This window comes from Pelodiscus sinensis, chromosome 6 (genome assembly GCF_049634645.1).
Source record: "Pelodiscus sinensis isolate JC-2024 chromosome 6, ASM4963464v1, whole genome shotgun sequence".
Lineage (NCBI taxonomy): Eukaryota > Metazoa > Chordata > Testudines > Trionychidae > Pelodiscus > Pelodiscus sinensis.
Genome location: NC_134716.1, coordinates 60,392,685 through 60,415,533, shown reverse-complemented (window position 1 = coordinate 60,415,533; position 22,849 = coordinate 60,392,685). Strand labels below are relative to the sequence as shown.

Below are 22,849 nucleotides of genomic sequence, written 5' to 3'. Positions count from 1 at the left end.
ATGTGACACCAATTTTCAAAAAAGGCTCTAGAGGTGATCCTGGCAATTACAGATGAGTAAGTCTAATTTCAGTACTGGGCAAAGAACAGAATTGTCAGACAAATAGATGAACATAATTTGTTGAGGAAAAGTCAACATAATTTGGGAAATCATGCCTTACTAATCTACTTGAGTTCTTTGGAGGGGGGTTGTCAATAAGTTTGGGACAAGAGGGAATATAGTGTACTTAGATTTCCAGATAAAGTCTTTAACAAGTCTCACCAAAGGCTCTTAAGTAAATTAAGCTGTCACGGGATAAAAGGGAAGATCCTCTCGGGCTCGTCTACACTGGCCCCTTTTCCGAAAGGGGCATGGTAATTTCAGAGATCGTAATAGGGAAATCCTACTTTGAAGTAGGAATAAGATCCTCCGGAAAAGGGCGCTTTTTCCGGAGGATCGGGGCCAGTGTAGACGCTCTTTTCCGGCTTTTCTAAAAGCCGGAAAAAAGCGGCGGACATTTTTATTTAAATGCCGCGGGGGATATTTAAATCCCCCACGGATTTCCCTATTACGATCTCTGAAATTACCATGCCCCTTTCGGAAAAGGGGCCAGTGTAGACGTAGCCCTCATGAACTGATAACTGGATAAAAGAAAGAAAACAAAGGGTAGGAATAAATGGTCAGTTTTCACAATGGAGAGAGATGGTGTCTAGTATCCGCCACAGTCTATACTGGGACCAACCCGATTCAACATATTCATAAATGATCTGGAGAATGGGTTAAACAGTGAGGTGGCAAAATTTGCAGATGATACTAAACTGCTCAAGATGGTTAAGTCCCCAAATCAGACTCAAGAGCTTCAAAAAGATCTCAGAAATTAGGTGACTGAGCAAGAAAATGACAGGTGAATTGTAATGTTGATAAATGCAAAGTAATGCATACTGGAAAACAATCCCAACTACATATAAAAATTATGGGGATTAAATTAGTCATTACCACCTAAGAGAGACATTTTTGAGTAATTGTGGATACCTCTCTCAAAACATCCTCAATGTGCAGCAGCAATAAAAAACCAAACAGAATGTGTAGGAGATTCTGTGAACAGAATCCAGTACATATTGAAAGATACCCACACAAGCACCACCAAAAATGAGTACATACCTATAGGCTGTTTTTACTCACAAAGTACGGTATAGTCTGACAAACTTGGCACAGTTGTCCAAAAAGTTTGGAAATCCCTGAATTAGAGATTTGTATGCTTGAGGTACAGTTTGTTTTGTCAAATACACAAAATAATTTAGAACCTGAGTAAGAAAAGGGAGAGAGATGCTCTAAGGACATATTAACAATAATGTGAAAAATAGTTGTTATTAAAACAGTTAATGCAGCATACCCACCTGTACTTCTGTAGCCAGACATGAACCCCATCTTGTTTCTGCCCCCCCTCCCCCGAGAGCAAGAGAAAGGCAGTCAGCCTTTGATGCTCTGGGAACGCAGGTGTGCTGCCTGTCCTTGACTCTACCATAAACAGAAACTAGACAGTAAATGGGCTAGCTGACGACCCTGGGGCCTCCCGCCGCCCTGATGGCTAGTACCAGTAATTGACATGCCTGCACTGTCCCAGGAGAGGAATCTTCGCCCATCACATACCAGAGGTGCGCATTATCTGCATTTTCCCAGGTGTGAATTATGCTTTGCACCCTTCGTGGGAAAGTTGGTGTTCAAAGCCATTTTTCCTAATTGGCCACTTGAGACCAGGAAGAAGCCTACGTGACCCAAGGGGTATAAAGAGGGGTTTAGTAGCCCACCCCATTTGAGCTCCAATCATCTACACCTGCTGGCAGGTATTGATTGTCTCCCGAGGTCTGTGGGACGCCCAACCTCGCCCTACTTCTTCCTGAGGGATTGAGAGAAAGACCCTGGCCACTCCAAGTCTGGAATGCAGGGGTGAGAATATATACCTGCTAGGTGTCTATTTTGAATGCATTTAATAAGAGTTCAGAGAACCAAAAGGGTTTCATGGTACCTGTAAGTGACTTATTAGTGTAATTTCTGTCCTGTTCTTTGTAGTGGCTGTGTTATCTGTAACACAGTAGTAGCATTTAACAGCTAAGTTTACCCTGTAACAATAAAATAGTAACTGTTTAAGCTGTGACCTGAGTCCTTCAGTTGCTGTAACAGAACCAAGCACAATTTACAAGAACTTCAGCCGGTCTGAAGAGCTTGGGCATTTTGGATCGTGTCACTCCCAGGTGACAGATCCATTGGGGCATCTCTCAGTCTTCCCTAGACTGCCCACTGCGAAGGGATCCTGTATCCTAGCAGCTGAAATCTGAGATGTAATAAGCTCTTCCTATAAACTCTGGGGCGTCTGTCAGCCTGTTGGCTGCCCTCCGCGACGGGACCCCGGTCCTAGTGGTAAAGTCACGGACGTTAAACCTTTTCCCGGTAACACACACACATACTGCCCTGACCGTCGGCTGACAACTTCTCACATTGTTGTCTCAGTCATAACAGAATTAATATTTATTTTTGTAAAGACTAAAATTCCTGTCAATTTCATGTTTTTAGGAACAAAGAAGCCCAAGAAGAAGATGTGAATTATATGCTAAATTAAAAGAAGCCAAATCATCCTTGTTGGATCTTTCTGGACTTGTCTTTTGAAGACTCAGTTAAAAATTTTAAAAGTTGTATTTTCAGCAGCAACAGTAATTTAGCCAATTGGATGTTAAACCAAAATGGATACTCAGAATGAAAAACCTTCTGCTATCTTAAATATATAATCTCTACTAACAATTTCATGATGTGTAATGTGGCCAAGTTACAAATGTTATGGAAGCTTTTAATTTCTACTCTTCATGCATATGAAATATTAACTATTGCAGGTTTTGTGTCAGATTTCCTGGCTGCAGACCATTGGGAACAAAGGCATATTTACTTCATGTCAATCTAAACTAGTCACCTCATGTGGGAGTGGTTTGACAGCAGAGACCTGCATTTCAACTTTGTGAGATCTTCAGCATCCACAAAGAAGGGGATTGCAAATCCTATGGAGTGTCAGCCACTCTGTGTTGCTGAACTTGGCATAAAACTTAGGGTGATGGTGAAGATTGCTTTTTGCCTTCTCTGTGCTTACTTATCCTGTTACCAGCTGGTAATTTCTTTGGCTCAGGGGCTGCCTTAACTTAAATAAGCTGCCTATATTTGCAAGTGGACATTGCAGAAGTTAACATAAGTCAGAGCACAAAGGTGCTTATATTGTTCTGATAGTTAAGGCGCAGATAGCTTGTATTAACATTATTGTTTAATTTAAAACATTATGTAACACAGCAACAAGATCCTGCTGTAAGCAGCTGCCTGCCTTTCTAGTCCAAAATCCTTTTTTTTTTTTTTCATTTTTATCAATATTTTATAGGGGAAAATATGTTTTCAACCAGCTTTATTATCAGCTACTTCTCAAACTAGGATTCAGACTAAATTATTTAACATGTAGGATTTGTGAATATCTGAAGCGTATTTTAAACTCATGCCTACTCAAACTTGCGATCAAAATCCACTTGTAGATAAGTTTTTATATCATAATTGAGTTTCAACTCTTTTGCTACGCTGCATATGCCCTGTATGTAGGTACCAATTATTACTTCTCTGATATGATTTAGAAAAGTAAATGTAATGGTTACAAGGAAATATGCACTTTGGTCCTACATGCAGGGTAAGAGGTATAGTCACACAGAGAAAGTCACTTGAATAGAGCCCTGCAAATCCACGGATAACTGCTTTCAGATGTGGATGCAGATATCCATGGCCCATTTTTGCAGATACAGATGTGTATATAGATACACATTTTGTATGTAGAATCTTGCAGATTTGTGGATGTCCACTTTATATCCATGACATCCATCCATGGCTCGGTTTTGCAGATATGGATGTGGAGACAGAAACAAAGTTTGTATCTGCACGGGGATCTAAAGATTACTTAAATAAAGTTTTGCCAGATCAGGCCTTTTGAGTATTTCTAACAATTAAATCAAAACATAACAACCAGGAGATGAGCAATGATCTGAATACAGAGTACAGTAAAACTCCATTAGTCTGGCATCCAATGCTCCGGGACTCCTGATGGTCTGGCACCATCAGGAGCCCGGAAGTGCTGGGGCAGCCGGACAGGCTTCCCCCATTCAGTTGCTGCTGAAACTGACCAGCAGCTGAATTGGGGAAGCTGGGAGCAGAGCAGCTGGGGTGCTGCCGGGTTGGTCTCGTAGCACTGCCCCTCGGGGCTGCGGGACCAACCCGGCAGCACCCCAGCTGCTCTTGGGGACGTCTGGGGCAGAGCAGCTGGAGTGCTGCCGCGTTGGTCCCGCAGCGCCAAAGGATGGTGCTGTGGGACCAACCCGGCAGGACCCCAGCTGCTCTGCCCCAGGGGTTCCCAAGTCAGCCGCTGCTGAAACAGATCAGCGGCTGATTCCAGGAAGCCCCGGGCAGAGCAGCTGGGGTCCTGCCGGGTTGGTCCTGCAGCGCCGTCCTTTGGCGCTGCGGGACCAACCTGGCAGCACTCCAGCTGCTCTGCCCCAGGCGTCCCCAAGAGCAGCTGGGGTGCTGCCGGGTTGGTCTCGCAGCCCCGAGGGGCAGTGCTACGGGACCAACTGGGCAGTACCCCAGCTGCTCTGTCCCAGGCGTCCCCAAGAGCAGCTGGAATGCTGCTGGGTTGGTGCCGTAGCGCTGCCCCTCAGCGCTGTTGGACCAACCCGGCAGCACCCCAGCTGCTCTATTGCAGGCATCCCCGATTCAGCTGCTGCTGAAACTGACCAGCAGCAGCTGAATCAGGGACGCCTGGGGCAGAGCCGGACTATCGTAAGGGGGGGGCTATGAGGGGTCTGGGGTGGCATCCCCTCCCACCCCACTCCAGACCCCTCATAACCTCCCCCTTCTGATAGTCTGGCATATTTGATAATCCGGCACCCCCTGGGTCCTAAAGGTGCCGGATTATCGGAAGTTTACTGTATATACTTTTTGCTCTTTGCATAATCTTTTTTATAGGTTTGTCTACGAGGGAAATTTCCCAGCATAGATATTTGACTATAGATCTTCAAGTATAGTTTAGCTATTCTGGAATAACTTCCCTGTTTGAACGCCAGACCAAAATAAAAATGAGTTTATACCAGAATAATTACTCCACTCCTGAAGTCAATTAATTTTTTTTTAAATAAAGTCACTTTTGTTTAGGCATAAGAGTGTCCACATAGTTATTGTGCAGCAGCTATATCAGAACAGTTATTTTGCTGTAGATATGCCTCTCAATTTCACCTTGTTATTGGCAGCCATCCAAACTGGATCATGGTATATATGTAAGAGCTCTAATGAGGTACCTGATGAATCCACTTATGGCTGGCAAGACAATCGAAGAGTGACACAGCTTATTACAAATTTCATAGATCCATGTGTTCTCTGAGTTGGAGTCCAAAGTCGCAGCATACTGCTTCTTTCTCACTCTGCTTGCATCAAAGCCATGTTGATCATGTAGAGAAGTGTTTCTTGAACTTTTTAAGATCGAGAAACACCAAACAATATTTTTTTTTTATGAGGAACACCAAGGACTTTTTGCTGAGAAAAAAAAAAAGGTTGGGAGGTTTGGGGGGGGAAGACATTGAGCAAACAAAAAAAAGTCAGGGGTAAAGTTATTGAGGGGGGGGAAAGGTCACCTGCCCCTTTAAGGGTGGCCATTTTGAACTCTGTTGTTCTCCGCGGCGCACCAGTATGCTGTGGAACACAGTTTAAGAAATAATGATGTAGAGCTATACTCCGTGCCAGAAATCCCTTCCAAATTGGACAGCATTTTTAATGCTCTTCCGTACATAAATGATAAATAACTTTGTATCATTTTTGCACATGTGGTACTGCCATAAAGTATGACCCTGCTTTCTAGAGATGTCCTGAAATATTGTTGTGCACATTATTCTTTGGGATAAGGTCTCTTCCCTGACACAACTAAGCTGTTGCAAATTTCTTTTTCATAGTGGTTTCTAATTTCTCTTTTTGATAGTGGATCAGCCCAGTGCACTCCAGAATCTCTATGTTTAGTATTTTGTCTTGCTACTTTATTTTCAAAATCATACACAACCATCTCACATGGAAGCTGTTTGGTGTCTTGATGTGCCTAGCATTTATAGTCCATTTTTCTGAACCATAAGCAAAGATGATACTTGGTACACAAGTCTCATAAATTCACATCTTCACTTTAGCCAATAATTTGCTGCAATTCTATGCACATCTCTATAAAAGCCTGAAATTCTTAACTGCTTTTCCAATCCTGTTGGTTCAATCTGAAGCTCAAATTTCCTGCTAATCATTGACCCCAAGTATCAAAGCTGTGGACAAGCCCTTTGTATTGAAATGATAAACCCCAAACATAGAACAGACATACAAGCAATTTTTAGAAATACATAGAGAAGAGTAATATGGGGGATGTGAAAGTAAACGAGAAATCATAGTTATAGGAGAGAGACTATCCTAAACACATTATATTAAACACAACATCTCTCTAGCTTTGAAACTTGTTAGCATGACAACTGGAAGCCTGGAAAATCTCCTTATGAATGTGGAAACTGTTAAATAATTTCTGTGCAAAGATTTGCTTTACTTTACAGTGCTAATCATTTAGAATGCTAATATTCCACGAATGAATTGAGCAACTATCACAGTGCAAAACAAAGTATTAAATCTGGTGAAAGTTTTGGGGGTCCTAGTTACATATAATTTATGTAACAATACCGCCTTGTAATTTTACAAACTGTTGCACGTTTGTGCATATTAACCTGTTTTGTCACCACCAAAATATAACAGCAAAAAGTGAAAGATATTAATAGTTCATAGTACTGAAGACTTGAGTATTTAAAATGGCTGGTTTTGAACAGATTCATTACAGCAAAAGGCAGCAATCACCTTAGTGTAGTACGTTAGAAATATTAGGAACGTGGTCATATCTGATTTTGTGAGTCATCAAGCTGAATGTATAGAGGAGTTTATTGCAAGCACTTATTTTAATTGAAGAAGCAAATTGTCTAAGAAACATTTTCTTAGTTCAAAATGTTATTCATTCAAATTAAAAGGTTTTACAAGAAAACAGAGTTTTAAACTGCCTACCTAAAAATTCTTTTCTCTTGTAATAGCTTAATTTTCATTGTTTTGTCTTTTGTGATCTCACCATTGTACACTAGTTCTTCCATCATCACACCATCTTTATGTCTAGGAAGGATCTGAGGTTGCAAAATTAAAACAAGTTTCTGATCTTCTTTATAAGTAATTTTAAAGAGCACAGTGCCAACTTTTTCTTCTTTGCAGGTCATCTTTAAGTTAATGAGCACCAGATGCATGAATGAGGGTAGAATGTGCCCTTGGGCTTAGACCATATTCTCCAAAGAATTTTAATTGCCTGGAAATGGAGGGGCCAGCCCAGTGACCAATTTAAAGAACTTCAATGTATTATTGTTTATTGTTCTATTTATTATGAGGCCCATTTTCAGTACTTTTCTATACAATATTTCAAGGAGTGGCAACATTTGTAGAAATTTTGGGGGTGTCTAGAATGCCAAAAGCCCACACCATGTCCCCACCCAACTTCCCCTGACCTGCCATATGCCAGATTTACACTAGAGCTGGAAGGTCAGGTTAAGGTATGCAACTCCAGCTATGTAAAATGTATAGCTGGAGTTGGCTTACCTTAAGCCGAGCTTGTCACCGTCTTCACAGAGGGAGGCCAATGGGAGCAAATGCTCTCGTTGGCTTCCCTTACTCCTCGTGACTGCGAGGAGTACCGGTACCAATTGGAGCCACCCTCACTGTTCGATTTACCGGGTTTTAACTAGGCCTGCTAAATCGAACTCCAGATGATCAGTTTCTGGCACAGCAAGTGAAGACGTGGCCTAAGGCCTTGGGATGGAGAACATTAATTGCTGGGGTTAGGAAAATACGGGTTGTCCAGAATGTTCTGTTTCTTGCATTTTCCTGTTTAGCATCTGATGAGGGGGAGGGGACTTGGTCTCTGTTGGAGATAGAATGCCACACAGGATGGAATACTGGCCCATGCTGTATAACACTTCCTACATTCATACAGATATGCAATAGACATCCTCAGGCAAATGCCTGCAATGAGATGAGCTTCTAGCTGATGAGGGGCCTGAGCTATATATTTTAGAAAGACGAACAACCCCGCAGAAACAAGTGAGTGTCTATATTCTTTGCGTATATCATTTTGATTCGAATTTTTCTCAAGTCCTGCCCCCCCCTTTTAATGGTCTCTCTTTGTCATAGTGCTCACTACTTAATTTTTCACCTGTGTTTATAATGATTGTTTCATTCTGTTTATTTTATGTATTTGCTCCCCCCAGTGGAAAGCACAATCAATAACCTAGAGTTTGAGATGAACTTTTAAAACTTGCACTGGTTTAGTCAGTTTAATATAAGTCAAAATGAATGTCTCCATTTCTAGTTTCGAACAAATTAGAATGACAGAGCAGCTGAGTCAGACATAGTTGTTAGTCTAATCCTATAAAAATCTATATCTGTCTATCATTTCTCCTGTTAATGACCATTTACTGACTTCGGTGGAACTATCTGTGTAAGTTCTCACGAAAGTGAGGAAGGTCTGCAAAACATAGCCCTAAGTTCCCTACTCTTAGCATTGAAGTTGAATTCTTACTTTGCCATCTTATAGAGTTTCATTGTACATTTGAACCAATTAATTAACTGCATTGTAATAGCTGGAAAAGCAACCAGTTTATATGAAAACCTTGATCCAGGTTTTATTTCAGTTTGCAGCACAGAATTATACTGCATTTAAAGGCTTTTGTATTAGAGCCTTGCGACCTCATCCAAACCAGATGAGACCCAACCACAAGCACTGGATTCAGGTTAGTGGAAAAACAATCCACTGTGTGAAATCCATTCTTTCTTCTGGGAGGAAGACAAACATGGCACACTCCGTGCAGGTAATAACAGCATCCATCGCTGCTGTCCTGGAAAAGGGATTCAAAAAGAAAGGCAAGAGAACCTCACCCCCTTCCCAACTCCCTCTCTAAACTCCCTGTTAGCACTCACCTGTTCATAAGCTTCTTGGTTGCTTCCTCACTGCCTTATAAAGCCCTGGAGTGCCTAAAAGTCCCTCCCCCTACCAAGGCTCAGCCAATCAGCAGAGGCTTCTTGTAGCGCGCTACCCACTCCGCCACAGCGCCACCTGCCGTCGGGTCAGGGAAGGGCCGGTAGGCCTTCAGGAGGCAGTTCCTCTGCCTCCGGTACAGCGGGCGATACGCCTGTCCCACTGCGCTACCGTGCCTTACAATAGTCCAGGGTAGTCTAGATGAGTAGGAATATGTATTCTTGATCTTATAACTCACTTGGTTAGGTCCAATAATGGTGTCAGCAGAGTAAATATGTGGACAAAGCTGGCAATGGGGTTTGTTGCAAGGAAAAGTTCCAGGGTTGGTATTAGTGTGGTATATCCTGTGGTTGTTGGTAAGAATCATCCTGAGGTTAGGTGGTTGTCTGTAGGAGACTATGGGTCTGTCTCCCAGAGCCTCTCAGAGTGTAGTATCGTGTTCTAGTACAGGTTGTAGTTTATTGATAATGTGTGGGACGGGTTTAAGTTGAGGGCTATAGGTGATGACAAGTGGTGTTCTATTGTTTTTCTTGGGTCTGTCTTGAAGTAGATGGTTTCTGGGTATTCGTCTGGCTCTTTCAATTTGTTTTTTTATTTCTCCAGGTGGGTAATTGAGGTTTATAAATGCTTGGTAGAGATCCTGAAGTTTCTGGTCTCTGTCAGTGGGATTAGAGCAGATGCGGTTGTATCGACGGGCTTGGCTATAGACGATGGATCGTATGGTGTGTTCTGGATGGGAGCTGGAGGCATGAAGGTAACTGTATGAGTCAGTGGGTTTTCTGTAGAAAGTGGTGTCTAATTTACCATTGGTGATTTGTACTGTGGTATCCAGGAAATGGATCTCTTGTGTAGAATGGTCCAAGCTGAGATTGATGGTGGGGTGTAGGTTGTTAAAATCTCTGTGGAATGTCTCCAGTGCTTCTTGCCATTTCAACCAGAAAGGGCATTGTCTCAATGACTTGATTACCTGCATACTGCTTCAAAGGCATTTTCACACCAGACTTGAACGAGAAACCTCTGAACTGTCATTCATGCTTAAATTTGACACTTTACGCAGGGGTCTTAACAAAGACGATAATTACCTTACCAATTACAAAGATAGTTTCCCCAATTATCACCTCTAATATCATTAGCTCACAGACATTTACCTCCCGCCCCCACCCCATCCCGCCTCTGTTCTGAAATTTGATTTGTCCTTTTTACGTGTTCACTTTTTTTGATTGTATCCCTTTGGTATATGTGGTCATGCCTATTTTCTTTCACAATTTGATCTGAGGAAGTGGGTCTGGCCCACGAAAGCTTATCGCCTAATAAACCATCTTGTTAGTCTTTAAATTGCTACATAGTCCTGTTTTTTAAAGCTGCTAGAGTTCTTTCAGGGGGTCTACAAACGTGTTCAAGGGGGATCCAGTGGATATAGTATACTTAGATTTCCAGAAAGCCTTTGACAAGGTCCCTCACCAAAGGCTCTTAAGTAAAGTAAGTTGTCATGGGATGAGAGGGAAGTCCTTTCGTGGATTGATAACTGCTTAAAAGACAGGAAACAAAGAGTAGGAATAAATGGTAAGTTTTCTGAGTGAAGAGAGGTAACTAGTGGGGTCCCCCAAGGGTCCATCCTGGGACCTATCCTATTCCACTTATTTATAAATGATCTAGAGAAAGGGGTAAACAGTGAGGTGGAAAAATTGCAGATGATACCAAACTGCTCAAGATTGTTAAGACCAAAGAAAACTGTGAAGAGTTTCAAAAAGATCTCATCCAACTAAGTGATTGGGGATCAAAATGGCAAATGAAATTTAATGTTGATAAATGTAAAGTAATGCACACTGGAAAAAATAATCCCAACTATATATACAATATGATGAGAACTAATTTGGCTACAACTACTCAAGAGAAAGATCTTGGAGTCATTGTGGAGAGTTCTCTGAAAACATCCACTCAGTGTGAAGCGACAGTCAAAAAAGCAAATAGCATGTTAGGAGTCATTAAAAAAGTGATAGAGAATAAGACAGAAAATATGTTATTGCCTCTGTATAAAACCATCGTACACACACATCTTGAATACTGCATACAGATGTGGTCGCTTCATTTCAAGAAAAGATATCTTGGCATTGGAAAGGGTTCAGAAAAGGGCAACAAGAATGATTAGGGGTTTGGAATGGATCCCATATGAAGAGAGATTAAAACAACTTGGACTTTTCATCTTAGAAAAGAGGAGACTAAGGGGAGATATGATAGAGGTCTATAAAATCATGACTTTGTGGAAAAAGTGAATAAGGAAAAGTTATTTACTTATTCCCACAATAAAAGAACTAGGGGTCACAAAATAAAATTAATAGGCAGCAGGTTTAAAATAAACAAAAAGAAATTTTTCTTCACTCAGCGCACAGTCAACCTGTGGAACTCCATGTCAGATGTGAAGGCTAGGACTTTAACAGGATTCAAAAAAGAGCTAGATAGATTCATGGAGATTAGATCCTGGAGGTTTTTCGCCTTCCTCTGTAGCATGGGGTACAGATCACAGCTAGAGGATTCTCTGCATCTTGGGGTCTTCAAAGTATTTGAAGGCTTCAATATCTGAGATGTAAGTGAGAGGATTATTCTGGGAGGGGTGGGTGAGATTCTGTGGCCTGCACTGTGCAGGGGGTCAGACTAGATGATCATGATGGTCCCTTCTGACCTTAAAGTCTATAAGTCTATGAGTCTATGAATGGTGTCCCTGGCCTCTGTTTCTCTGGAGGTGGGTGACAGGGGAGGATCACATGAGGATTACCTGATGTGATCCCTCCTTCTAGGGCATTTGGTATTAGCCACTGTTGGCAGACAGGATACTGGGCTAGATGGACCTTTGGTCTGACCTAGTATGGCCGTTCTTATGGTCATGGTCCATTTTGGTCAATTTCATGGTCAGGATTTTTTTTAAATGGCAAATGTTACTATTTCAGCAATTTAAATCTGAAATTTCTGTGTTGTATTTGCAGGAGTCCCAAAAAGGCTCCAAAAAAGGAGTCGTGTGAGATCACAAGGTTATTGTAGGGAGATATGGTACTGCTACCCTTATTTCTGTGCAGTTGCAGGAGGAAGCATTGCCTTCAAAGATGAGCAGCTAGACAATAGTGGCTGCTGGCTGCAAGCCCAGCTCTTGCTGCCAAGTACTGAAATCAGCACAGAAGAAAGGATGTTAATATCATGATTCCCTAAAATAATTCTGTGATCCTCTTACAACTCCATTATGGGTAGGGACCCTGAAATTGAGAAATGCTGTCACCCCCTATCAAATCTATAATATAGGGTAAAAAGCACACAAAAGACCAGATTTCATAACAGTGACACATTTTTCATGTCTGTGAATTTGTTAGACCCGGATGACAGTCTAAAAACATGACTAGAACTGAAATAGAACAAATGAAATATGGGGAGCTGAGAAGGGGTATGAAGCAGGTAGCACAATTTAAATAAAAATGAGCAATCCTAGTAATTTATTATTTTACTATACATTATAGGCTGTGTCTAGACTGGCTACTTTTTCTGGAAAAGCAGTCGCTTTTCTGGAAAAACTTGGCAGCTGTCTACACTGGCCACTTGAATTTCCGCAAAAGCACTGACGATCTCATGTAAGATTGTCAGTGCTTTTGTGAAAATACTATGCTGCTCCCGTTCGGGCAAAAGTCTTTTTCCGAAAATCTTTTGCAAAAGGGCCAGTGTAGACAGCGAAAATGGCGATCGGGGCTTTTTTGTGGAAAAGCGCGTCTAGATTGGGCATGGACACTTTTCCGCAAAAAGTGCTTTTGCGGAAAAGTGTCCTGCCAATCTAGACGTGCTTTTCCAAAAATGCTTTTAATGGAAAATTTTTCCGTTAGAAGCATTTCCGGAAAATCATACCAGTGTAGACGTAGCCTATATTTAATGAAGTAAAACTTAGAGGAAAATGAGCCCAATAAATAGCAAGCAGACAGATGTTTGAGCAAATCAGATAAAACTTAATATTTCTTTTCTTAAAATTAACCAATTATCTGCAAGAGGGAACAAAGCAGTCACACTATTTTGTTGTCAGTAAATATAGCATTTTGTAAAACTTCTCCCAATAATTAATTGTAAAGGGCTTGGATGGGCTTAGTAGGGGCTACATCTAGACAACAGGATTCTTTCAGAAGAAGCTTTTTTCAGAAGAGATCTTCTGAAAATACTTCTTCTGAAAAAGAGCATCCACACAACCAAAGTACATTGAAAAAGTGATCTGCTTTTTCAAAAGAGTGGCTACGTCTAGACTACATGCCTCTGGCGACAGAGGCATGTAGATGAGGCTACCAGGCATAGGAAAATGAAGCGGCGATTTAAATAATCGACGCTTTATTTAAATTTACATGGCTGCAGCTCTGAGCCGATCAGCTGTTTGTCGGCTCAGCGCGGTAGTCTGGACGCGCGGGTGTCGACATCAAAGGCATTTGTCGACCACCCAGGTATGCCTCCTGGAATGAGGTTTACCTAGGTGGTCGACAAATGCCTTTGATGTCGACACCCGCGTGTCTAGACTACCCCGTTGAACCATCAAACAGCTGATCGGCTCAGCACAGCAGCCATGTAAATTTAAATGAAGCGGCGATTATTTAAATTGCCGCTTCATTTTCTTATGCCTGGTGGCCTCATCTACATGCCTCTGTCGCCAGAGGCATGTAGTCTAGACGTAGCCAGTGTGTCCAGACTGAATGGATGCTCTCTCACATGTAAGCTGTGATTGCAATGGACAGAATGGCCACTAAGGCACCTGTGCTTTTTCCTCCTCTGTCAAAAGAACTCCCTCTTCCCCATCCACACATGCCTTTTTGTGAGAGTTCTTTTGCAAAAAGGCGTCTTCCTGGTAGAATGAGGATTACCAATGCCAGAAAACCCCCTCTGTTCTTCTGATTTTCTTGCAGAAAAATGCATAATGTAGGTTCCTCAAGTTTTGTCAGACAAACAGCTGTTTTTCTGACGATACTCTGTAGAGTAGACTGAAAAGTGCAAAGGCTAGTGGAAAATAGTGGATGTTAGCTAGCTTCCTCTGGTCCATGACAGTTACTGAGACCCACTGACTTTTAACACCTGGATATAATGAAAACCACATTAAGTGGGCGTGGGAGGGGGAAGCAAAGGGACAAGTATGTAGCAGCCCTCTCAGGACCCATGGCCCACAGTGCAGTATATGGACAGAGAAAGGTGGTAAGAATCCGTTCCAGGGGAATAATTTAAAGAGTGACACAGGCGCCTATACCCCACTGGCCTATAGATGTGGCAAGGGTCGTACATCAAAGGGGCCCTCCAGGAAACTAGCCCAAGGACTATTTGCTGCGGATAAAGCTAACCCCGCCTGCGCCGGAGACAGCGAGAGACAACAGCAGCAGCGCTTCTACCCGCGCACGTGGGGAGGAGCCAGCCACAGGCAGTCCCTGGGAAATCACTTGCGACAAGCGAGCGCCCCGCAGGAGGAACACACGGCTACGGATGGGGGGAGGGGTGGCCTTATTTTATAGTCCCGTCCGCGCGCCGCCCCTACGACTGTGATTGGCTTATTGAATTGACGCTCCTTTCCCCCCCTCCCCCTGTTACCAAGTAACCTCGCCCATGCAGCCTGCCAGGCGCCTGGTGCTCTGTTCCCCCGCTTTGGTCCCGCCCCCGGCCCGCAAGTACGTCATTGTTGCGCGGCTGGCCCCCCCCCTTTCACTTTCCCTCTGAGACCCGCGCCGCCGGCACCGGCTGTCCCGTGCGCGCGCGTCTCGCCCCGGCCGCCAGAGGGGCCCCGCGTCTCCCGGGGAGATGTCCCGGCCCAGCAGCGTGTCCCCCCGGCCGCCCAGCACCGCCCTGTCCGGCGGGGGCCCGGCCTCTGCCTGCGGCTCGGGCAGCGGCCGGGCCAGGGGGCTGAAGGACATTCGCATCGACGAGGAGGTGAAGATCGCGGTGAACATCGCCCTGGAGCGGTTCCGCTACGGGGACCAGAGAGGTGACCGCGGCCGGGCTGATGGGGAGGCCCCTGGGAGGGATTCCCGGTCAGGGCTTGAGGGGGCGGGGTAGGGCTGGGGATGTGAGTTGACCTGGGCAGGGGAGTGGGGAGTGGGGGCCGGGTGAGAGGTGGCGGGGGAGGTATGTTACAACACACTGCTGCCCCCGTTCACGTGGCTGAAGCGCTCTGAGGACACCCTGGGGCTCTTATTTTGGGAAGCCGGCTGTAGCTATTGACGCTGACAGGAGTCGCTATTGAGGTGAATTTAGTGTGATGGGTCTGGTAGCGAGTCACGTTTGCGCTATATGTGTCTCAAGTGCTTTTATGCGTTTTTGACTGGCAGACACTGCCCATTTAATGAAGCTCAGTGCCACCCTGTTACCTTTTGAAGTGCCATGGATGCTTACTGCATCTTTTATCCCAGTCAGTTGTGTGAGCTCTAGCCCAGTTTATGAGCCTCCTATACCCAGTCCTTGAATTGCCTAACTGCCATATTGGCCAAAGCATTCAAGGGTGAATGATGGACATGGTTCCCTGGCACTGGTTTTGCTAAGATCTGACCTGGGCCTGGCAAATGACTAGATGCTTGGAAAAAGCTAAGAATCCCTACTGGAAGTAGTAGCATGGATTTTATATATGTAAGCGGAATATAGTTATATTTCGTTAGTGACATGTACAGATTTGCCTCCCCTTTTGGGAGGTTTAGATTAATTTGTTGTAGTTTAGCAGAATGGAATTTATTTAAATCATTGATTTAAGTCAAGTTACCAAAAAACCTAAGACTGACTGCTTAGAATACACTTAATTGTGGAGTAAGCCCAATTTCTGTTTTTTGAGAATACAAATATAGAATGGGGTTCCTTTAGAAAAGCTGAATTAGGCTGAAGTAAAATAGGAATAAACATATGGCATCACCATTATGGGTTTGTGGCTATGATATTCCAACATAAAGGGCATGTATTATGTAATACAAAATAAGAAAATGACACTCCATGGTTCTAAACCTAGTTTAGCTAATCCTTATAGCTTGTTTAGTTAACTAAACTTGTTTTCTAGCAACATCCAACACAGTAAACAGCTTGGGAATTTACTTGTCATATCACCCTTCTTCTAAAAGGCATAGGGAGTTTCTTGAAGAATGATGCATTGCAAAGTGAATTATTTACGTTACTAACCAGCTGATTCACTCAGCCATATCCACATCTTCACTTAGTTTTCTCCCAACATGCAGTCTACCGTATGATATTTTAATTCTTGCAGCTAGGCCTTGGATCATCTTCTTGCACTGCTTATACTTTATCCTTTTTCCCACAGGGAATTAATTTCTTCAAAGTATTCCCAAATAGTGTGTCAGTTTTTCTGTGGCAAAAATGTGGGGGAATATGAGAAGCTGTGGGTGTGTTGAATAATGTCTTCCCTTTTTCATTTTGGTCCACTCCCCTGTTCCTGTCTACGTTGCTTCCGTCCTTTCCTTCATATTGTCTGTAAGACAATGTCTTAACTAATCTCTACCATACGTGGCCAGGGAACTCCACCAAATAAGCACAGATCTAAATCAGTCCTGTCTAGGTTGTAGCTTTCTTTGAACATGTTACTTTCTAATCTGTTGAGAAACAGAAATCGACAGCACGTAAGTTTCAAGAAGCAAGAGCTAGTAGTTAGGCTGGATACAGTAGAGCCATTAATTCACTTTTATAAGACTGCAAGCATATGTATAGCATGATTGTGATAAGATTTAATTGTAACTGTTAGTTTTAAATTAGAAATTTAGTATTTTAATGATTATTTTTAAAAAATCAGTAAATCTGATTTAAATTTAAAAAAATCAATTTTTATCAACTCTGCAGATTAGAGATCTGTGCATATGATTTCTTGGTGAGATTGCGTATTTCCATGTGAAAACAAGCAAATATTTTCATTTTGTTTGAAATAGGAAAGAAGTAGTATGTTAGTTATGTGATGTTATATCTGCTGATTTGTTTTTGTTTCTAGAAATGGAATTTCCTTCTTCTTTGACTAGTACTGAAAGAGCATTTATTCACCGACTCAGTCAGTCTCTTGGTCTGATTTCGAAAAGTAAAGGGTAAGTTACTGTGAAGTTAGTCATTTTAATTACTGAAAATGATGGTCCAAGAGTCTCTTTAAAAGGCAATTTATACTTCTGATTTTTATTGTACCTGGGTGGAGGACCAGATCATTTATTCTTTTCCAGGGAACAACTTTTGAGGAGTATCTAGTTAGGGAGGAGATACTGAGATTCCTTGCAGGGCTCTTTGAGTGCTATTTCTGTAGTCAAAGAAATTTGTAACCTGTACGGTTTAGGAAGCCTTGCCCCCATTCTCTACCTTATGGATCCATGAAATTTACGAAGTAAGGACTCTGCACACACAGCCAGGAGTCATTCTTTTCTGAACTATATTACCTCCTGACCAAGATTCTGGATGGAATCTGGGAGCTTGATAAGGGACAGTATTATTGAGAGCAGCACCTCTTTTCCTCCTAGAAATTTGTGGGAGTATCTACAGAAGAGCATCTGTACAGAGTAATGGAGGAAGTAGGTACTGCAGGGATGGATTTACTCCCCCAGTTGTTCCACATGCCAACCTTGTAAGTAGAAAAGGAGAGATCTTCATTCAGAGAACCCCTTTGACATAGAGATAAACAGAAGCTGATCAAGGTCCAGAAGTTGTAGGGTCACCCAATAGAAGAAAAACAGATCAAAGTATATATAAGGGATATAAAAATCTGGATTTGCTGATAGTTCTGTTGGAAGTATCCTAAGAAATGTTTTGCTCAAACTCAGTCTTTTTTCTTCCTACGATTCTTGAAATAACTTCTGAAGGTGAACCGTCAAGGTCCAAAAGCCTCATCACGACTGCTTAATCATCACTCTTAACTGCTTTTGCTGAGTTTAAAATGTCTTCCTGAATCCTGACAGTAAAATTGATACTTCAGAACAGGAGATCAACATTTTTATAAAATTCACTTATAGTATCTTTTGGTATTACTTAAAATTCTGTACACAGCAATTCCTTGAACAGGAGTATCTATATAAATAATTGTAGTAGTAGCAATCATGTATTTCATAAATAGATGTGGATGGTAGAATTTATGCCAGTGAGAAAGTGAAGTCACTAGGTTTATTAACTTTTCTTCTTGAAATGTGCCATTTATTTTAATTTTAAACTGCTACTTAGACATTCACTTGACACATGCTTTTTAACCACTTTTTTAGATAAAATTTGAGTAAGTTTTAGCCTTCTGAGGTAAGTATGATGTGCTGTTCAAGTAATGTAAATGATTAGATGGAATTTGATTTATTTTGCAGTAGAAATAATATCAGTTTTAAACATTTTATCATGATCTTTGATTCATGAAAATATGGAGTACTATTAAAGATATTTTTACTCATTAAAATTAAAAAACCCTTTGAAACAGAAATCTAACGATTTTTGTGGGCACTGGGGGTGGGAGGTGGCAGGATATGGAATTTATAACTTGTATTAAGAAGCAAATAGAACAGCAGTTTCTTTGAGAATCAAAATACAACACATAATAACTGAAAAACCCCTTTGGAAATATGCCACTGAGATAATAACAGGTCATAAAACCAGGTTGATGTTTTTGTTAGACATCCTTTTGGATCTCTTAAATTAATAATGTGCTGGGTGTTTTTCTTATTCTGTATTTTTTGTGGTGTTTGATATGTTATTAGACTTACATTTTTTGTAGATTACCTTAATGCAATTTAGGAGTAAATTGTCAGAAGATCTGTAAGTATAGGTAAAATGATTGCTGCTTAGCTAAATGAAAAAATTCCTATCTCTTTCAGCAAAGGAGCAAATAGATATTTAACCATTAAGAAGAAAGATGGATCAGAATTGGCTCGTACTGTAATGGCATGTAGTTTGACACCCAATACAAAGCATGCAATTAGAAGCCTAATTCAGAGATTTCCTGTGACCAATAAAGAACGCACTGAACTTCTACCAAAAACAGAACGAGGAAATGTTTTTGCTGTTGAAGCTGGTATGTGTAGTATAATCTGATAAGAGTTTCTTAATCCATAATGTGAAAAATGTTGTTTTCTATTATTGACAGTTTCCTATTAAAATAAGAAGGAATATTTGTGTTCCATTGAAAATATTCCCATTGTAGACATGGTCTGTAACATACAGAGTTTACAATTCAGACTTCTTAAATCTCTAACTGAGAGAACGAGTTAAAACACACATTTGATAAATTACTTATGCCAGAACACTGACTTTTTAAAAGATTTGTTACTTGAACATGTATTCAGCTATGAGGCCTTAGGTGGTTTTCTGTGTAGGAGGTTTGGTCTAGTGCACAGAAAATTCTTCTTCCTTTGCATTTCAGCTTTTATGAGGATTATGTTCTAAATACTGCATGTCTTTTGATAGTCTTAAGGTCATATTATAATAAGGTTAATAAGACATGAGTTTTATGTGGTTGGAAGTCATGGTTCAATAGCTGGGTGGCAGTCCTTTATGAGGATGGGTGTGTATGCCTTGATACAATAGTACACAAACAGTAAGTGTATTTACCTATTGAACCTGCTTACCCAATTGTTTGTTCCTGTCCAGGTCAACCTGGTGGCCTGTGTCAAGAAGTGGAAATAAAGGGCTCAAGTTTGTACTGAATTTGCATCTTCTGACTTTTTCCTAGTATGAGGGTGTTTCTTAAAAGTTAGATGTGACAGTCATAGTAATCTTATACTAAAACTGATGTTTTGCAGGATGCATGAAAACCATCATAGAATTAAGTTTATTCAATAGTAATCAATATAAATTGGTTTTAGGCACTCTTGCAGAATAACCTTTTGTGTGAAACATTTTTGTGATCCTTGCATGTTTATGGTTAGAGCCCTACCAGTTTCACAGTTATGAAAAATGCATCATAGAGCATGAAAACTCATCTATCCCTCAGTGAAATCTTGTCTTTTAGTATATAGACTTCCCAGGGGAGACAAGTGTTTCTTGAACAGGGGATCTAACCGAAAAAGGAGTTTGTAAAGGGGGGGGGAGGGCATTATTTTAAGAGGGTTGCTACTATTACCGTGAATTAGCGAATATAACCTGCGGGTTATACACATTTTTGCAACACCCCCCGCCCTCCACCGCGGGGTATACATGTCTGCATCTTATACAAGCTGATTTTTACTCAAATTAAAAGAATACCAGACCAACATGATAAAATCAGCATCTTCAATTTAATAAGAGCGGCAGTGTTGTTGTGAGTACTAAAATACATTAAGGCTGTGTCTAGACTGGCCAGTTTTTCCAGAAAATCAGGTGCTTTTCTGGAAAAACTTGCCAGCTGTCTACACTGGCCACTTGAATTTCCACAAAAGCACTGACTTCCTACTGTAAGAAATCAGTGCTTTTTGCGGAAATCCTATGCTGCTCCCGTTCGGGCAAAAGTCCCTTTTGCGCAAAACTTTTGCTCAAAAGGGCCAGTGTAGACAGCTGAGATTTGTTTTGCGCAAAAAAGCCCCGATCGTAAAAATGGCGATCGGGGCTTTTTTTGCGCAAAAGCGCGTCTAGATTGGCCACGGACGCTTTTCCGCAAAAAGTGCTTTTGCGGAAAAGCGTCCGTGCCAATCTAGACGCTCTTTTCCAAAAATGCTTTTAACGGAAAACTTTTCTGTTAAAAGCATTTCCGGAAAATCATGTCAGTCTAGAAACAGCCTAAAAGTTAAAACATTACTTACTGTGAAGCTACTAAAAAATAAATAAATTTATAATACAATTTTAAAAAATTAAAGTTTAAAAAAAATCCATCTACGCATTGTCATAAAATAAATAGTACATGCTGCGTGCTGAATAAGTTTATTCTGTATCACTTGAGTCAGAACTAGCGTCCTCCTCCTCAGCGTCTGAGTTTTCAAAACCGTCAAAACTTTCATCATACTCGCTGTCTTGAAAAACTTCCATAACCTCGGCTAGTCGTGCTTCGGTGATGGTTGAGGTCTGTGGTGCTGTGTCAGAATCGCTATCGTAGTCACATTCAGAGCTAGACAAGTCGACTTCTGGAAGAATTTTACATTTACGAAATCCATTGAGAACAGTAGCCGGTTTTATTCTTTCCCAAGCTGCCAATACCCATTTGCAAACTTCCACATAAATTGCACGGTGCTGTCAATCTGCCAGAGTGAAGGTGTGCTCCCCATTTGTCATCCAATTGTCCCATTCCTCATGGATGAAGCACTTGAATGGGTAGTTGACCGCCTCATCAAGCGGTAGCAACTTGCAGGTCAGTCCACTTGGAATTACGGCGATATGTGCTCCCACGGTGTTGATATGTTTTTGAACCAAAGTTTCTTTATGGGCGGCCAAGGCATCTAAAAGTAGCAGAGATTTTGGATTAAAAAAACTGTCTTTTAATGCACAAAAGCAGCTGTCTGTCCACGTCTTCATCACATCTGTGTTCATCCAGCCCTTTTTGTTACAGACCCCTGAAACTCCGGCTTGTAGTTTTTCTCGAGGCATCGTCACCCTCTTAAAAATTACCGTGGGTTTTAATTTCTCACCACTTGCCGTGCATGCCAAGACAACCGTAAAACAGGTGCGTTCATGACCTGTGGTTGCTAAACTGACTGTCTTCACTCCAGTTGCTGCAACAGACCGAGTTGCGGGTATATCAAAGAACATGGGCATGTTGTCCATATTACTGATGTTATTTGGTTTCAAGCCCAGCTGGTTAATTTCTTTATGGACAAAATATTTAAAATCACCCATCTTCTTCCATTCATCAGGAAGCCGTTGCCCAACAGATGTCCGTGCTCGAACTGAAAGGTTGTTTCTTTTCATAAATTTGTAAACCCAGTTACCTGAGCTCCCTTTAAAAACATTGATTTTCATCTCCACAGCAATAAGTTGAGCCTTGAGCTTTATGGCTACCGTTGACACCGCACGTTGGCTATCTCTCTATGTAAGAACCCACTTCACCAGATTTTCTTCTAGTTTTGGCAATTTGGCTTTCTTTCCTTGGCGCACTTTTTTCTGAGGATTTAATTTCTCAATCTCTGCTTCTTCTTTTCTCTACTCCCGAACAGACTTTTCGTTGACGGAAAATTTTCTCCCTGCTACTCTATTGCCATTTTCTTTTGCATATGTCAAAACAGATAATTTAATATTGGATGTATATGATTTGCGTTTAGGCATCCTTACAAATATTTTGTTATAAACTGAAGAGGTTTTAAAACAGTGTGGTTCATAGGGCTTACATACCAGTAATAGGGTAGTACTTATTGCTCAGCGGCCTCAGCTGTGGTTCATTAGCAGTTTATTACCTTCATTACCTGCGGGTTATGTACGTTCGCGGGTAATCTAAGACTTTTTTTACTCATGAAAAAAAACCCGCGGGTAATACACGAGTGCATGTTATACATAGATGCGGGTTATATTTGCTAATTTACGGTACTTCTGCATTGTTATCAGATCCAGGTATCAGACATCAGCGGCTGTTAGCCTGAGGCCTAGCTCGGAAGGCAGCATCCTGCCAGCAGCAGCACAGAAATAAGGATGACCATACCATCTTTACATCTGCAGTGCTGCTGGCAGCAGTTCTGCCTTCAGAGCTGAGCTTCCAGCCAGCAGCCACTGCTGTCCATCTGCCCTGCTTTGAATGCAGTGTTGTTGCCGGCAGCAGCTTAGAAGTAGGTATAGCAATATCACAACTTCCCCCAATAACCTTGCAGCCCACTTCACAGCTCCTTTTTG

At 41.7% G+C, this 22,849-nt stretch overlaps 1 protein-coding gene across 3 annotated transcripts in view; it reads left to right on the top strand.

Moving 5' to 3' along the window:
* Window positions 1–14,797: 14,797 nt before the first annotated feature.
* The window catches only part of YTHDC2 (YTH N6-methyladenosine RNA binding protein C2), a 56,273-nt gene continuing 48,221 nt past the window's right edge, over window positions 14,798–22,849 (top strand). For all 3 annotated transcript variants that reach the window (XM_075931998.1, XM_075931997.1, XM_075931996.1), the window contains exons 1-3: window positions 14,798–15,107; window positions 17,100–17,190; window positions 18,940–19,136. In XM_075931998.1, coding sequence (XP_075788113.1) covers window positions 14,924–15,107; window positions 17,100–17,190; window positions 18,940–19,136 — 472 coding nt within the window. In that variant the 5' untranslated portion in view covers window positions 14,798–14,923. The remainder of the gene's footprint in view (window positions 15,108–17,099; window positions 17,191–18,939; window positions 19,137–22,849) is intronic.